General features: G+C 34.7%; 2 protein-coding genes across 3 annotated transcripts; one reads left to right on the top strand and one right to left on the bottom strand.

Annotated features, from left to right (window-relative positions):
- Nucleotides 1–71: 71 nt before the first annotated feature.
- fwe (flower) lies at nucleotides 72–13,067 on the top strand. Of its 2 annotated transcripts, XM_053743890.1 has the most exons (6): nucleotides 72–194; nucleotides 277–397; nucleotides 4,088–4,295; nucleotides 4,705–4,812; nucleotides 6,428–6,551; nucleotides 8,630–8,770. In XM_053743890.1, the coding sequence occupies exons 1-5, from the start codon at nucleotides 192–194 to the stop codon at nucleotides 6,549–6,551; spliced, it is 564 nt and encodes a 187-aa protein (XP_053599865.1). In that variant the 5' UTR covers nucleotides 72–191; the 3' UTR covers nucleotides 8,630–8,770. The 2 variants fall into 2 exon arrangements, with proteins under 2 accessions (XP_053599865.1, XP_053599856.1); XM_053743881.1 differs by lacking the exon at nucleotides 6,428–6,551 and having other exon boundaries at nucleotides 8,630–13,067.
- Nucleotides 13,068–13,529: 462 nt separating this feature from the next.
- Lamtor5 (Late endosomal/lysosomal adaptor, MAPK and MTOR activator 5) lies at nucleotides 13,530–14,810 on the bottom strand. Its single transcript, XM_053748906.2, has 2 exons — nucleotides 14,412–14,810; nucleotides 13,530–13,776 (listed from the first exon to the last, which is right to left on the bottom strand). Coding segments are annotated over exons 1-2 (273 nt in total). The 5' UTR covers nucleotides 14,684–14,810; the 3' UTR covers nucleotides 13,530–13,775.
- Between the last annotated feature and the right edge of the window lie 1,998 nt (nucleotides 14,811–16,808).

Here is a 16,808-nt window from a genome sequence, read left to right as displayed (position 1 = left end):
TCATTATAAGCCCAATTTTTTTAAGCTCGTGAAAATATTGTGCGAGTGTGCATGTGCGACAAAATATCTAAACAAACGGAACTAAATTGTGTAAATGGGAACAGACTTGTTATTAATCAAGTTGACAGCTGACCTGAGCCAACTGACTGACAGACGAGTCGAGACAGGGCAGTGAATTGATTTTTTCGAAAATGGTAAAAATAAAATAATTTTAATTTTTTATTTAATTTAAAAGTGCCTTATTATATTTAACTAACATGTGTGATGTATTTGCAGTCGTTCACAGACAAGATAAGTATGATGATGTCTCGGCCGGGGGGCGAGAACGTCCAGAAAGATGACGTTCCCTGGTGGATGCGCTACGGTGGACGAGGCTTGGGGACAGTTGGCAGCTTCTGTATGTATTCCTTTGTTATTTACTGTAAAGTCATTCCGTAGAATAACAAGTCAGATTTTATATAAAGGCACTTTCGTTATAGCCTATGGTTGTTCTACATATGGTGATAAGGATTCGACATAGCGATATTTATAATTGATCATTAAAGCTTTAACTGTTATGCACTATAATTTAAATCATCTTTAGTGTTGTTTGTTTCTTTTTTATTGTACAAAAATTGACACCAACCTCTTACACTGAAATGGAAGTGATTGAGTTTTTTCATTTGAGTAAATTTTGACTCATGTTAAGCAATTTTTAGACTATCGCTTGTTTCCATTAAAAAAAAAAACATTTCGAGGATACCTGCTCACTTGTGTACTATTTAGTTCACTAGTGTGTATGCAACTACTTGCCACTAGATGTGGTAGTTATAAAAAGCATCAGATGCCTTTAGGTAACTGAACCTGATACCAGTGTTAGTACTGAACAATGAGAAATAATAATTTATATAGTTTTTTCTTTCATTATATTATTATTAACAAAAATCCTCCCATCAAAAGATTTATGCACATCATTCTAATAATTAATCGATTGCACTGCATTATTGCAATTACAAAACATAAATACATATATGATTAATATTTTATTACATCCTATGAAGTCAAATTAATATCCTAATCACAACGTCTGAATTTTTTTTTATAAATGTACATTAATTCAATATTAGACTTTCACAGACATACATATACACAACTGAAAATAATTCTGAACAATCACCTCTGAGAATAAGTCATCATACCATGTCATAAAGAATTTTTAATGTCTTTTTCTCACTCACTCTCTTCTGGTGTCACCGGGTATTTGGGTATTGGTTTTTGGAGCTCCAATGTCGCGAAGCACGAGTTCAACGAAAAAAAAAAAGCATAAACATTTTATAGATTTGGCTGTGGTTGTACACCCAATATATATAGGTCAATATGTACAATTTAAATGATAAGTCGATATCTACCATCATCCCCCCCCCCCCACCTATCAGCATGCTATTTCTATATAAAATTTTGAAAGAAAGATAAATACATTACAAGCACATAAATGTTGTTATGTAATTTCTGTGTACACAATGTTTATTTTTTTACTTTTATTTATTAATAACAATCATGTAATATCACAAAAAACATGGTCACAGCTTACTTATAAAGATTAACATTAATTACAGATGTGCACAACAATTTAATAATACTAAACATTAATTAAAGTAAAGTGTGCTATACCCTATAGTATATTTTTCATTCAGAAGATAATACATTTATCTTCCTTGTATAGAATGTAGTATGATGTCATAAAAATTTATACAAATAATCACTCATTTGCTCCTTATCTAAGTTTTCTTTATTACTATCTATCTATGACTAAAACTATCTTATGATTTTATTATTGTTTTACATTTGTGTAAGGGTCAGATTTCCACCTTTTTAATCTCCACTTTGCACATTTTGTTTACATTAGTTATGTTATTGGCACAAATATAAAACTAATATCACTGATCATAGGTCTGGGGCTTGTATTTGCGTTCCCGATCAAGAAATCAATTTATTTATATTGTATTACAATACAACAGACAGCAAAATCCTACAGTAGAGTTTTTTGATTATTTTTGTTTGCTAGATACAGAAAATAAATAAATATTAATGCAAAGGCAATGAGGCGCATTAGTCACACATGATAAGCCGCGTTAGCACAGAACAATCCTACAGATATACAATAGGTGCAAATAAGACGTAGTCGACGATTCATATGGGCACTAAACTTTATTGTCCAGTTTGTATATTGCTATTATAGTTTCTATTAAAGTCGCCTGTCAAGCATTTGACATGACTTTTACGACGATCTACCGCCATCTAGTGGCAAGTGCGTAGCGTATACTATAGTAAACTAAACAAGTGTGTAGGATACCTCACATTGTTCTCAGCTTGTTCAGTCAGTAATTAAAGAAAATGTTATTTGTCATTCGACAATATCTGTACACACATTCATGTGTACAGATTATGTCTAAATTTAACAAAGCTGTATCCAACATATTCTGTATATCAGCATGTAACTAACGTGCATATGAGCTGTGTACTTGTGTCTTGTACTAGTATAATCTCAATTGGCAACTAGTCTAATCAGATATATTTCTAATGTCAAAAACAAAAAAAAAATATATAGGGAGCTTGTATAACCGTGATGTGTGGTTACGTCAGGATTACGATTTTTGGGATCATATGCATTCCTACTCTGTAATGACTATAAAATTTAGTAAATTAATAAATAAAATTGATCAATTAAAGTGACATGTAATTATTGTGTTTGGTAATTTAAATACCTTTATATGTATTAATTTTTTACCTAGTCAAGATCACTTGTTATTGCTCCACTAATAGTGCTATAATGTCACTGAATAGTGCTAATATAAGGGCGTTATGTCTTAAGTAGTCGTTATCAGAAACTACTGTTTTGCGACCTATTTATGCGTCTTAAAAGGCATTCAATTGGTTTATTGGCTATTAATCAAATATATAGGAAGACAGACAGTTTTATATTTACACTGTTATGTTGTGTACTTAAATTAATAATGTGCCTATATAAAAAAGAATTCAGATGTTGTAGGCATTGTTTTGGGAATAACATATAATAAAGAACCACATTTGTTAATTGAATTTTTTGGAGAAAAGGCTGCGGTGAAGTTTGTTGCGCCGTTTCTTCTTCACCTGCGCTTTGGAAGTCTTCAGTAGACGTAGATGCACGACTTGAAGATTTTTTTTTAAGTCAATGAGTGATGCATATCACCTTTTAGACCTGTCGAGCACGTAGTTTCCATTAATCTAAGATTACAAACTGGTGTTTAGGCATTCAAAATTGTTCTTTATTATAAGCTGGGTAGAGACCATATTTGCGCACGTGGATTTCACTTTGACATTTTCGATAATAGGTTTATGCGATTAAAATTTATCTATTTATAACTAGTAGAAAAAAAATATGTTAGTTAAATTTCGTCGATTTAATGAGATAAAGCATTTTTTAAAGCATATATTTCTTGTAAAATTATGTTAAACAAGCGATTTGATTTTTTTAAAGTGATGTAATGCAGTCTTATATAAAAATCAACCATTATTGTTAAAGCTTTAGTTGTCCAAGTACTTTATTGGGCATAGAATCGTCTGCTCAACAATACTACAAAGTTTTTATCATATGAGACAAGGTTTTATCGCCTTTGTTGACAAACTTTGGTAGGTTTTTTTAGGTAGATTTTCCAGCGAGGTCGGAACAAGGTCCTATTCATTAAATAATAGTTACAGATTTATAACTATTCGGTTATAGAAAATACATAGAGAATTTTCTAATGCTGTAATTTTTTCTAAGGTTTTTTGTCAGTGTTATTTGTTGACAGCAAATGTTTTTATTTTTTCGATAAGGACCTACGGCTCTCGGGGCATATTATCGGGTAGATAGAGCTGGCTCTGTCTACGTAATATAGATTATAAATACATATTTTGTTTTGAATATGTTATAATGAGAGTTAAGGCGAGTGAATACTTAACAGTCACGCTTTTTTTAAAATGTCAGTCATATTAATAGACTAGAAGCGACCAGTGGCGCCAACTAGTGAGTGAAAAAACGTTACAACAAAATTGTTGTAATAAAAAAATCTGTCAATTTTCTTTCCAGTTGCCATTTTATTCGGTCTGCTGAATTGCACTGGCATACTGTATTTAAACGTGCAGTGCCTGATAGCGGGCATCTGGCAGATGCTGGCCGGGTTCCTGGTCATAGTGTGCGAGGCGCCGTGCTGCTGTTTCTTCATAGACTACGTGCAGACTCTGTCCGACAAGGTGGACTCCCGACCCTACTGGAACAAGGCCGTCTTGTACTGCGGGTGAGTTTATCCCTGGTCTGATGGCGGGCATCAGGGAGATGCTGGCCTGGTTCCTGATGATAGTGTGCGAGGCTTCTTCTTCAGACTAAGTGCAGATCGTGTCCAACAAGGTGGACTCAACGAGGCTGCCTAGTTTCTAACAGCTTGTGGCGACATCTATCGCGCCACGATAACAACGTCCAACAATTCACAACGGATAGATAAATAAATTCTAGTGTCAGGCCCTGGCTCCGTTGATACGTTGTTTTTCATAGGTTTTGACATTAAGGTGCGGATCGAATTTTTATAGATTTTCTGCGGCGACGGGCCACAAAAAAACGGAGGACGATGAAGTAATCGGGACGCGCTCTTAGTAACACTTGATAAGAATATGATTCAAGTCGATCATATTTTCCCTAAATCTTTTCAGTTTGGCGGTGCCGCCCTTCTTGATGTGCATCTCCGTCAGTACTTTCCTCGGCAGCGGGGTCATCTTCGCGACTGGGGTCATCTACGGCATGATGGCGCTCGGCAGAAAGTGAGTTGAATGAAAAAAAAAATGTTTTTGATTAATAAACTGCCAGGTTTCAATGGAAAAACATTTTTACATGTCGAAAGTAATACCCGCTGGGGCCTAATGAGCTAAAGCCAGGTTTACACGAGTTTCGTCCTTATTACTTGATGCGCCATCTGTTAGAACAAAACAAATTATTTGTAAAAGTTTTAAGTCTAATAATAAAATAACCCTTAATTCATGTGGTGCTTTGGTTTGATTACGGATTTATCTAGATTTCTGTTTGCAAGGTTTCCAAAAGATACCATAGATCGAACATAATTTCTATGTAACAAGGTCGAAACTTGTGTAAATCGGCAGCTATATATTTCGGGTTTGGTGCTGGGCTTTGGGACTTTGACTAACAACTACTGCTACTTTAGTTGCAACACTACCAATGTATCTGGAAAGTGGTTACCGCAATGTGACTATCGCCTGGTCGCTTTATGTGTTATTAAATGTGTACAATTTCTTAATATATTAACGGAATGACTTAAAGTGCTAAAGTTACCGTGTTTAAACATAAAGTTCATAAGACGACGTTCATAAGACTAGTCTTGGCGGGGGCACTCCGGTGCCCCCAGATAAATGTTTTGATAGCTTGAAACTAGGTATATAGTCTTGTATGTACACAATCTTAATATATTTTTTTATTGAAATACACAAAGCAACCTATTAAAATCTTTGCATATTACTAAAAAAGGGCCGATGTGTATACGTTCGGGTAAAACATAATAAATTATATACCTAAACCTTCCTCAGGAATCACACTATCTATTGGTGAAAACCGCATGCAAAATCCTTGCGGTCGTTTTTGAGTTTATCGCGAACAGACTAACAGACAAATGCGGATACAGAGGACTTCGTTTTGTGATAATTTGAATATGCAAGGATATATATATATATATAAATATAAATATAATATATATATATATATATATATATATATATATATATATATATATATATATATCCTCTATTAGTCATTTAATAAAACATAGAAATTACATAATTTGTAACGTGCAAATATGTTTCAAGGTGTATATTTTGATAAAATTACATATATATATATATATATATATATATATATATTTTGATAAAATTACATATATATATATATGTATATATATATTTTGATAAAATTATATATATATATATATATATATATATATATATATATATATATATATATATATATATATATAATCCTCTATTAGTCATTTAATAAAACATAGAAATTACATAATTTGTAACGTGCAAATATGTTTCAAGTTGTATATTTTGATAAAATTACATTTCTTAAATGGCCGGCAACGTTTTTGCTATTCTCCTGGTATTACAGATGTTCTTGGGCAGCGGTGATTACTTACCGTCAGCTGACTCGCTTGCTTTACCATCCTATTCTATAAAAAAAATGTTAGCGCTTGTCACATTGCGGGAACTATACGTTACAAAAAAATCATACTTGTCTGTAATTAAGTAAACATGACAGCTTCGTTGTATAACATTATAACCGACATACAAATCTGTCCTAACTATAACCAATTAACATGCGATTTGTGTGTGTGTGCGTCTGTGTGTTAACCGTGCGCGGGCGCAGGGGCTCGCGCGACGACATGGCGGCCATGGCGGCCGGCGGGACCACGCCCCCCGGGGCTCCGATGGCGTCTCAGGACCACAACGTCACTCTCATGGAGGACCCCGACGTGTGGCGTCCTAACTAAGTAACGTGTTGTTGTCTCGCTCGCGCACTGCATGGTTTACACGTTTCAAGGCCAAAGCCAACTTCATGAAGCTAGTAGCTTGAACCAGTAATCCCAACAACTATTTTATTTTATATTGACGACCTCGGTGGCGCATTGGTAAGGTTCTTGCCACTTACTTTGGGGCTAGCTCAATCTGTGTGATTTGTCATAATATATTTATTTATTTTGATGCAAGAATATTGCCATCCCTTTCATCTGTAGATCGACCTCTCTTCCTTATGTAATGCAAGGTATATACATAGGTACAACGTGTAGTCACTGTATAGTTATAATTTTCCGTTCGCAAGGACAGGTTGGTAACCGATGAAAAGGAAAAAAAATATTTATATTAAAAAAATGGTAAGCCCTTCTGGCATAATAGGGACTAACACTGTTTGTCCTTCACTTCTCAGCAGTGTTCGTTCCGAAATACTAGTAGTTTGTAGCTTCGGTAGATATCATTTAATTTAGAATATGACGTGAAAAAGTGCCTGTGAAGGCCTGATTTCTGAATAAATGATTTGATTTTGGGAGTACTGGCTTTAGTTTTATCCATAGCTTCATGACCGACTTACAGTATGTCTGTCTATAAAGAGTAGAAAATAAATGAGCGCCGTCTCTTGGCTGGCAATTCTCATCTCTACATGTTCTCGATTGCGTTCGGGTTTGTGAAGTCGTGAAGCCAAAGTTCAACGTAAAAAACAAAAACCCTTAAAAATTGCGGTTGTGATTTATTTATTTTATTTTTCAGCCTAGGCTGTGTATCCCTTGGTCGCCTTGTACGACATCCACGGGAGGATATGGAGTGGTATAACGGTGGGCGGAACCACACGCCAGCCTCTTGGCTGAAAACATTAGCTATTTATCAACTAATCTTGACTGATTTGGTATTATTGTAATGGCAAAAAATTTGGTACGTTAAAAATCCGTTTTCTACTCTTTATATACACGACTGTATGCCGTTCCCACCGGAGAAAATAACGTTCCCTGAAAAATGAACTTTAGTACGTGCACTTTAGACACATTTTATATTGACAACACGGAAGCGAGCTGACAGCGAGCAGCCTGCTAAGTTGCTGTCAATGTAAATTAAGTCTTCAGTGGATGGTATAGAGCTCACATTTCAATGAACAAAATTTGCGTCGGGTGCGATTTTCTCGAGTGGAATGACGCAAACGGATTCGAAGGTGTTTAAGTTGCACCAGCACGTTAGTGAGTTATCGGGTTATGTTTATATTTCTTTATAATTTTTGTAGTGGAACATGATGGAAGCTTTTGCTATGCATTTTTATTTACAGGATATTTTTTTTATTTTGCCAATTAATGGAGGGAAAGTCCACAGACAGGTATGTGTGGCAGAAATTTGCCGAGGCTTTTGCCCAGCAGTTAAATCGTTAAAAAATCTTTGTAAGGGATATTCGTTACAATTAAACCTACGACATGTCTCGATATTTTTGGAAAATTGATCTAACTTTTATTAATCATGACACAAAGTTAACAATTGTAGCAATTAACGAGTATAAGGTAGCTATCTTAGTGTATATTATTTGATAGTCGTTAATACAGACTGTTATAATTTCATCAACAAGATTTGTACCAACTGTTTGTTTGCTTAATCTATGATTTAAACGACTGTTTACATAGTTTATGAGTGGAACAAGGGTTTCCTTTTATTTATCTAGTTAAATGTTTTTTTTATTTTTTTATATGACTATGTGTTTGTATATTATTTGTATAGATTGTTTAGATACAAATATATTTATTCTATTGTTTTTATTATCGTCGTAGGCAGGTGTCGTATCACTTAAAACAAACGACTTGTGTGTCTGCGACCCTCGACTAACGTCTCGACTAACACCCTCGTCACACTCGAATCTGTGACTTTTCAATGATACTATTCTTAAAACAAATTTGGTAGTTACGATTCTCAAAGCAATCAATCGATCTGTATATTATAACCAGATGCTGCCCGCGTGGTTATTTTTTTAAACATTTGTATGATATAAGTTGTCGTAATGACAGTGCCTAACAATCACAGAGTCTTAAATATTCACCAGGGCGTCAAGGGAAGACATGATATCGTCGGCGGCGAACCTGGAGGCGGGCCTGGGTCAGCCGACCACCGCGCCGCGCGCCAACCTCGTCTCCAACGAGCTGCCGGCCAGCTTCACCGGCGCGCCCGCCCCGCACTGACGCCCGCCGCGACCTACAGCCTCCTGCGATCCTATAGCCCCCTGGTACTTTGCCGGGTTTCACAGCTCGGCGTATCCTTCGCATATTGACCACCGCTGTCCTACGCCCTTGTGCGACCCTGGTATGTTGAGTTATTTATTAATTTACTAATAAGAAATCTGTCAGCTTCTACTGCACACTACTCCAGTGAGTCTTCGATCATCCTTTACGTTTTTTCATCGTGCCGGTACGTGCTGTGCTTTGATAAAAATACTGCTCATTTTTCCTCCGCTTGATAAATACTGAGCCGCAAAATACTCTATTAAGACATGATTTTTAGCAGTTGAACTTGAGAACTCCTTTGTAATATGCGCTCCTGGTATCGAGGCGCCGCATGATGTTTTCCCACACAATTTGGGGCGGAATTTGTATTATTCCATTGCTACGCCCTATTTGTTAGTGTTGAATCTTGTGCACGCTTTGTATCTTTATGCGATCCTTCGCATAACGAACGGCGGTTGATAATGGGAGTTACCAAAATTCTTATCCTCACGTCCGCATTTAATCTTACTCTGCATTTAATCCGGTCAATAAAATTTCTCCTATTGAAGATATTTCGATATGTAGCATGACGTTATATAGAAGTTTTACGGATTTAATTTCTTTGTTAATATATAAAATATATAGGTATTCAACTATAAACAATATATTCTGGCTGTTGTGTAAAATTAATCATTATAGCAACGAAAATTGATTGTTTCAATGTCATGATTTTAATAGATGAGAAGACATATCCAAATCTAGTATTTATTTAGAAAAATCTTGTAAAGTATAACAAAGTTGATAGTTCCAAATTGTCTATAATATAAAAGTATAGTTACGTGCTTTATGATTCGTAAGGTAAGTCTTATAGATGTTGTTCACAAAAACGGTAGTTAGGGGTTGAGGAAAGTTGAGCACAATATTTTAGCGATTATAACAATTAACTTTATAATTAGGCCTGTGTTGGAATTAAAATTCAAGTATTCATTGTGTGTTATTGAAGGAAAGCTGTCAAAAAGTATATTTCAAGGGCGTGAGGATGTTAAAACGTGACCCAAAGTAATCGGTATGGCACTTAAAATAAGGTTGAAATTACTATTCAATTAGGATTAGCGTTGGTGAGACTTCTGTCGGTGACACATTTATTTCAGTGTTGCCACTGTGTCGTGTCCTCCAAAAATATAGGTAGTATTGCCAAAATATACCCTGTTTTACATTTTCGATGTTGTCATCTCATGAAAGTCCCATATTTTTATTTAATTATGATGAACTGAAATTATTTTTCCTAATATTATTTGTAAATTATATACATATTTAATTATTTAAAAGGAATATTCTTTTAAAAGGAATTATTGGTTTTACCAATAGTTCCTTTTAAAAAGACCGATTGTTTTGTAATTTGACGGCAGAGTCATGCATTTGCGCAGCTGTATTTATAATACTTAAATGACTTTTCACAAATGAGCTACGATTTGACCCTCATGTAATATTCAAGCTGCATTCCTTCCAGCATTGTTGTGTGTGCAAGACATTAGTATCAAAAATAAATATACGACAGCGTTTTCTGATATTTTTTTAAGCAGTAGTATTTTTTCGTTAGCTATGGCAACACTCCACCTTTACTGACTTTCTTTAAATCCCAGTGATTTAGCATACCTACGACTAAAAATGTTGATTGGGTCAAATCGTGGTAATTTAATAAATTTTAATAAACCTATGTTTGTTTATATTCGTAGGTAAATCAATTAACGTAGATGAGGGCTGTTAATAGAGTTATATTACGTTAAGTCCTAGATAAATGTTCGGTAGAAAAATATACTTTTCACATTGGACTTTTTGATGTAGATATTTTTTTATAGCCAATGTTTTACATTTTATATTATTTCGTAAATTAACATTGTATATTTATGTGTAATGCTAATAATTAATAATGAGATTTGTACTGATTTATTTATTTTTCAAATTATTGTAATAGTAAATCTTTTTATACTTAGTTTTGGCTGGTTTTTTGGTAAATTTTACATTCCATTAAGCACTGAACCCTTTATTAGCTTCCCCTAGTTTAATTTTTGATGTATTTAACATAACTGAGGCTTTTTATATTTAATATACTTACTCCATTTTACAATACCCGATTGATGATACTTATATGTAGAAGTCACACATACACACAAGACTTGAATATATTTTCGGAGATGTCAAGGAGGTTACGCAAAAAGACTTTCACAGTGGTAAAATGTTTTTGAAATTATTTTTTGTGTATATTGACACGTTAGCCGTACATTCTACGCTAAGTATAAATTATAGTATTTTTGGCAGAAGGTATAAAATTGACATTTTCATATCTTCGTGTGCAATGCATGCCTAACATCAGATAGGAGTTATTAAAAGGCAATTTAAATTTTATATTGCCTTTTAATAACTATGTATGACATTTAATGTATGACGAATTATAAAACACTCTGAAATATTCTTTATTTCTCCAGTCCAATATTTGTTATTGTTTATGCATATCAATAATAATAATTAATTTGCTCCGACTATAAAATGATTAATTTTTAAAAATAGACTAAAACAAATAACGTTGAAATTTTTGCATGTGTAATGTCACTGGGCTGTTCAATGCGTTTCCAATACATGTTTGGTGTCCGACCATGAAATAAGACATCTGGAATAATTAATTACTTAAATCACGTTAAACGCGCACGTACCTTGGTGGTCCTTGGTGGTTCTCGGATATTTCGGGCCGCGTTACAACGACCAGTGATCACCGAGCGCCTGACTCAGCGGCCTACTGCTCCGACGACGCACGGAAAAAAATCTTTTTGTCGTCATCTTGTTGTATAGGAACGGTTTTGTGACGATTATTTTAATACCTGTTTTAAGTAATGAATTAAAAGGAAGTTGAAAGTTTAAAATTAGTTATCTGGAATAGTCTTTTCCGAGTGGCGTATAGATTTTTAAAGTAGGTGTGTAAAGATGGCGTCTTGTTTGACTTTAAGATTCTGTTTTGTGCAATAATCTGGGCAGCTGATATACTGATGAACAACAACAGACAGTTGCCGTATTAACGTTTACGCATTTAAACTATGTTATTAATCTTACGATATTTTCATAATCGGTCTCGCTAAATGGCGCTAGATAACTTTGCTATGTCAACTTAATGGATACCACGAAAAAATTAAGCGACGACAATTATCGTAAGATTAGACTTAGTATTGAGTACACTGTAGATCCAAGTTTGTTGTTACGTAATCTACCGGATTTTTTTTATAAAATATTTAGGAGAATGTTCTAAGCCCTTTGGCGAGTATTATAATTGTGTATAAGACCCTAGTCTTTAGGTAATGTTTTTCTAGGTTTAAAAGTTTTGCTCACGTGTCATCCAACATAATTTGTGAATATTTTTTATTTGATTTTTGAGGTAGGCACCTATGTAAGGACCTTTTGTAAGGGTGTTGCCAGTTTAGTCATTAAAAATGCCTCATAGACTTCCAAATGTTATTTTTGACTTTAAAAAAAAAACTGGCAACATTTGTATCCGAGCATGTTTTTATATCCATCCATAGTATATTGAAAACTTGTGATATTTTTGTCATCTCTTGTTTTTTTTTTTTTTTATTGTCATCAGATCATATCTATATTGGTAAGAATTGTCAGAATTTATTTTGAAATGTATATAGCGACAATATAATTATAAAATAGTGATGCACGTTTATAGCCTGAGAAACTTCTGTTGCTGTGCTGATTTTCATTAGCGCAAAATTCTCAATATATTTTTTTAACGTAAAATTCCATAGTCGACACATAGACAAAACTATTGCATGTTTAAAGAACTCCAGACTTAAGTCCATCCACTTAAAACTCGGTGGCGCAGTGGTAAAGTGTTTGCCTCTGAACCGAGAGGTCCAATCCCTGGTCGGGTCATGATGGAAAATGATCTTTTTCTGATTGGCCCGGGTCTTGGATATTTATCCATATATGTATATGTTATAGTATCATTGAGTTAGTATCCCATAACACGTCTAGAACTTACTTTGGAGCTAGCTCAATCTGTGTAATTTGTCCTAATATATTTATTTACTAAAATATATATTACCCCAAAAAAATTTCTATCACATTTCAGGTTTTTGCGCTAAAATGAATCTAAAGGTATGGTAAATTGTTCGTAACGTATCAGTTGTATTGTATACATAGTTGTTAGTGTAAGCGGTTGTTTCTTGTCGGGTTAATGTTACTGTTTAGGAAGGCATATCTGTAATAAATGTGTGTATATTGAGACTTGAGTATTTTATTTATTGACTAGCGGCCCGCCTCGGCTTTGCTGGTAAACGCATAAAAGCATAATTAAAAACTACCCCTATAATAGTAAAACATGTCAACTCAAATCCTATCAGGGATTTAGACTGATTTTTGAGCTAATGAAGAGCATATAGCTTATCGAATAATATAGGTACCAGGGTCAGTTAATCAGATAGGGAGTGAGGAGTGGAGGAAACTGACATGCTGTACCAACCCCACATATAAAGTGGGACAAGGGTAGGAGCAATACAAATATTATCATGCCATAAACGAAGATTCCATGATTGCAATATGCACTGGGTGGGTCATGGATTTATGGCCAATACCCTTTATCCATCAGGTCAGTGTCCCAACAATGCGGATGTTTATGTGAGTCTATACAAAAAACTAATGCCTGCAGATCTGCATATCCTCATAGGTTAATGCGATAGAGAAAAGACATTCAAGTATTACAAAATTTATTTATGTACAGTCTTATATGTCTAGATAATATAAATTCTTATACATATTTTACAGCCAACATGCTATAACTAATCAAAATAATATGTTTTAAATAATCTAACATTCTGTATATGTATCCAGGAAAAAAGAAAAACGGAAACAAGAGAAACAAGTAAAAGAAGAGTTTTTCTTCATATTTTAATGTACTTAATTGAAGATGTCATAAGTCTCTTCAGTGGTCGATGGTCTGAAAAAAAAAATATAATAATAGGAAAAATCCATGGAATTAGTACTTTATTAAATAAATGGAAAAATCATAGATTTGAAATAATCTCCTATATATTTCATTGTCATATGAAAATTTGAGAGCAACCGATGGAATAAATTTGGAAAACTGGGAAAGGAGGCCCAGGTCATTCGGTTATTGCTGGTTCAATTTCATCTCTATGTTAAATTATTGCAGGAAGTTTAATTTTTTAAATTTTATAACTGTTATAGTATGTATGCAAGAGCAGGATGTTTTTTAACAACTACTTGAGAGGGCACATCGGAGTAGTGAAACATGCCACCTGCTTGTGGGTGACATTTGGAATGAAGAAAGATATTAAAATTATCCTGAGTATGCATATATATTGAATTAAAGATGGTGGCTGAAGTTGTAGTTAGAATACAATTTAAAAATTTAAAACACTGTATCTGAATACTAAATAACTGAATATTGTGGGTACTTTATCCAAAGATCCTAGGCCATAAAGCCGACAGCGCGCGTATGACATCCCCGGTGATGCAGGCGACAATAGACTGCGGGGACCACGTTCTATCAGGTGAGCCGGACGCCTGTTTGCCTCCTTGGTAAAAAAAATAACTAAAATACTGACTCACCAAGCCTTCTGTTTAAAAATCGCGCCAGTGATTGTCCCATGTCTCTGAATGAGGCACTGTTTCTTGTCAGTCTCCAAGCTCACTGTCGGCGGCTTCAGGTTAGGCTGTAGCTTGCAGGCCTGGTCAGATAAGGCCACGATGATGCCCGCTGAGTCAACGTGCGCGGCGCCCTTCGAGGCCAAACACAGGCCTTGGTGGTCCGCCACTAAGCAACCGTTTACGTTCGGTGTTGACATTATCTCTTCTATTACTCTGTCTAGTTCTTTCTCCATTGCTGAAATATTAGTTTGATTTGGTCTTAAACAAAACAATTTAAAATGAGTCACTATTCATACAATAATAAACCAACAGGGAAAAACAAGTTTTGATGTCACGATATAACTAATTCTAATTACATATGAGTGACGTTCATGACTGACATTGACAATGACAACTGATTTTTTTTTACTTATTTGTCGTAAAGCTTCTATCTCTTTTCGGGACGTTTCTGCCTGTGACCTAGACCACGGCACGGGTGTTGACTTCAGCGCCCTTCTTCAACAGTGTAAATAAATTATTACCTACCTATACTCATGGAATTAGAAGGTACTCCATACAACGCGTACGTCTACTAATTCCACACATTTACATTTCGTACTAATTTAGCATAGATTTTGCAATAAATGTTTTTGACTTTGACTTCCATGACTATACTTAAGTATTAGGTATAACTATGTAACTACCATACAGGCCAAAAAAGGCAGGCATTCTTCCGTATTTGAGCTATTGAGTAAATATTCTTAATAAATATGTACAAAGCGCGTGTGTTTGTACTTGGAACGTACATCTGGTACATGTCTTTAAGATAGGTACCAAAATTTAATCGAAAACAGGTATTCTTATCAGAAAAAACCGAGGCGTAGTTTAATACTATGATCTTCTTTCTTCTTCTTGACCTTATCCCACTCATGTGGGGTCGGCACAGTATGTAAGTTCCTTCCATTTTGTTCTGTCATTTGCCATATCCATTGATACTCCTTTCCTGTTCATACTATCCTTGACACACTCCATCCATTTCTTTTTAGGTCTTCCTCTATTCCTGGAACCCTTTACTTCCATCTTTAATGCCCTTTGAGTGACCTGATATTCATCTCTTTTTAAAATATGCCCGTACCAAACCGTTTAATACTATGATATGTTAAAAATATATTTAAAATGTTAGCTAAAAATCAGTGCCTTGGCAGGATACCATTGGCACCATGCTGAGCGGATCGTCATTTCGGTTGACATGTTATTATTCGATAAGTACTCTTTTGTATTGTACCTTTTAGTATATTAATGTTTGGATTTTATGTGTTTGCCGAATAAATGATTTCTTTTTTTCTATGTCTCATGTATGGAATTAGTAGGTAATCCGTACAAGTAGGTACGTCTACTAATTCCATGGTCTCTTGTTTGGTTTCGTTTCTCTGTCTGTCACTAGGCTGTATCTTATGAACCACCTTAGACGATAGGTGAAATTTATACAAATTATATAGATACCTATTTCTGTTGCCGCTATAACAACAAATACTAAAAAATAAATATTTAACAGGGTTCCCGTAAGGGAGCCCTCTTAAATATATTATATAATATAACAGTCCCGTTTTTGCCGATTTTAAAAGATAATGGTACGGAACACTACACGAGACGAGACCGACTTGCTTGTAGGCGTTTTTTCATGCCATGATTGAAAGACACTTAACGGCATTAAATAAAAATAAATGTATTCATATCATGGACACAGGAAATGAACAAAATGTTAATATTACAAAGGTACATTAAATATGCTACAAAAAGGTAGGTACCACTCAGCTTGTACCGTGACGAAGAGCCATGTCGCTGATTTTTAATGATACCAAACAAGATGGCACTAAATACCAGAAAAGAGTTTGCAAGATAAATTCGCCTAACTTATACAATTATATTATATATTATCAAAATAACAATGCATCCAGCATTGTAGGCAACATCAAAATTGTGGTTTGCCATTTCTTCCTCGGTTTCCATGTCACACACACTACCACACATGTACACACTAGCTGAAAAATTACTAATTAAGGAGCGGATGTCCTCATGTTTTTTCTTTTAACTAATGGAGAAACTAGTGGAGGTCTATGAGGTTTATGTCTTTCAGTCAGACTATACGAAACTGGAATAGGATTTGAACCTTTCAATCACAGGCGGCGATTGATCTAATCACTCGACCTGCACCTCTTCACATACCTTATTTAATCGCATTTTCAACCAATTCTGACCCAGAGACGTGCTAAGTAAATATGTGATTCACAGTCTATTAGGATCAAAACTTATATGCGCATCAAAGTTAAAGCATGTGTTACAATTTCATAAAACCGTGCAAGCAAAAGTGCTGCATAC

The sequence above is a fragment of the Plodia interpunctella genome, chromosome 1, assembly GCF_027563975.2.
Source record: "Plodia interpunctella isolate USDA-ARS_2022_Savannah chromosome 1, ilPloInte3.2, whole genome shotgun sequence".
Taxonomy (NCBI): Eukaryota; Metazoa; Arthropoda; class Insecta; order Lepidoptera; family Pyralidae; genus Plodia; species Plodia interpunctella.
Note: the sequence above shows the minus strand (reverse complement) of the source record. Positions and strands in the feature narration are given on the sequence as shown.

Bases quoted from the DNA above. Each gene is read 5' to 3' on its own strand.
- fwe (XM_053743881.1), top strand. The intron at 398-4,087 runs GTATGTATTCCT...TTTTCTTTCCAG, and splicing joins GGGGACAGTTGGCAGCTTCT to TTGCCATTTTATTCGGTCTG. The intron at 4,813-8,629 runs GTGAGTTGAATG...AATATTCACCAG, and splicing joins ATGATGGCGCTCGGCAGAAA to GGCGTCAAGGGAAGACATGA.
- Lamtor5 (XM_053748906.2), bottom strand. From the start codon at position 14,683: ATGGAGAAAGAACTAGACAGAGTAATAGAAGAGATAATGTCAACACCG.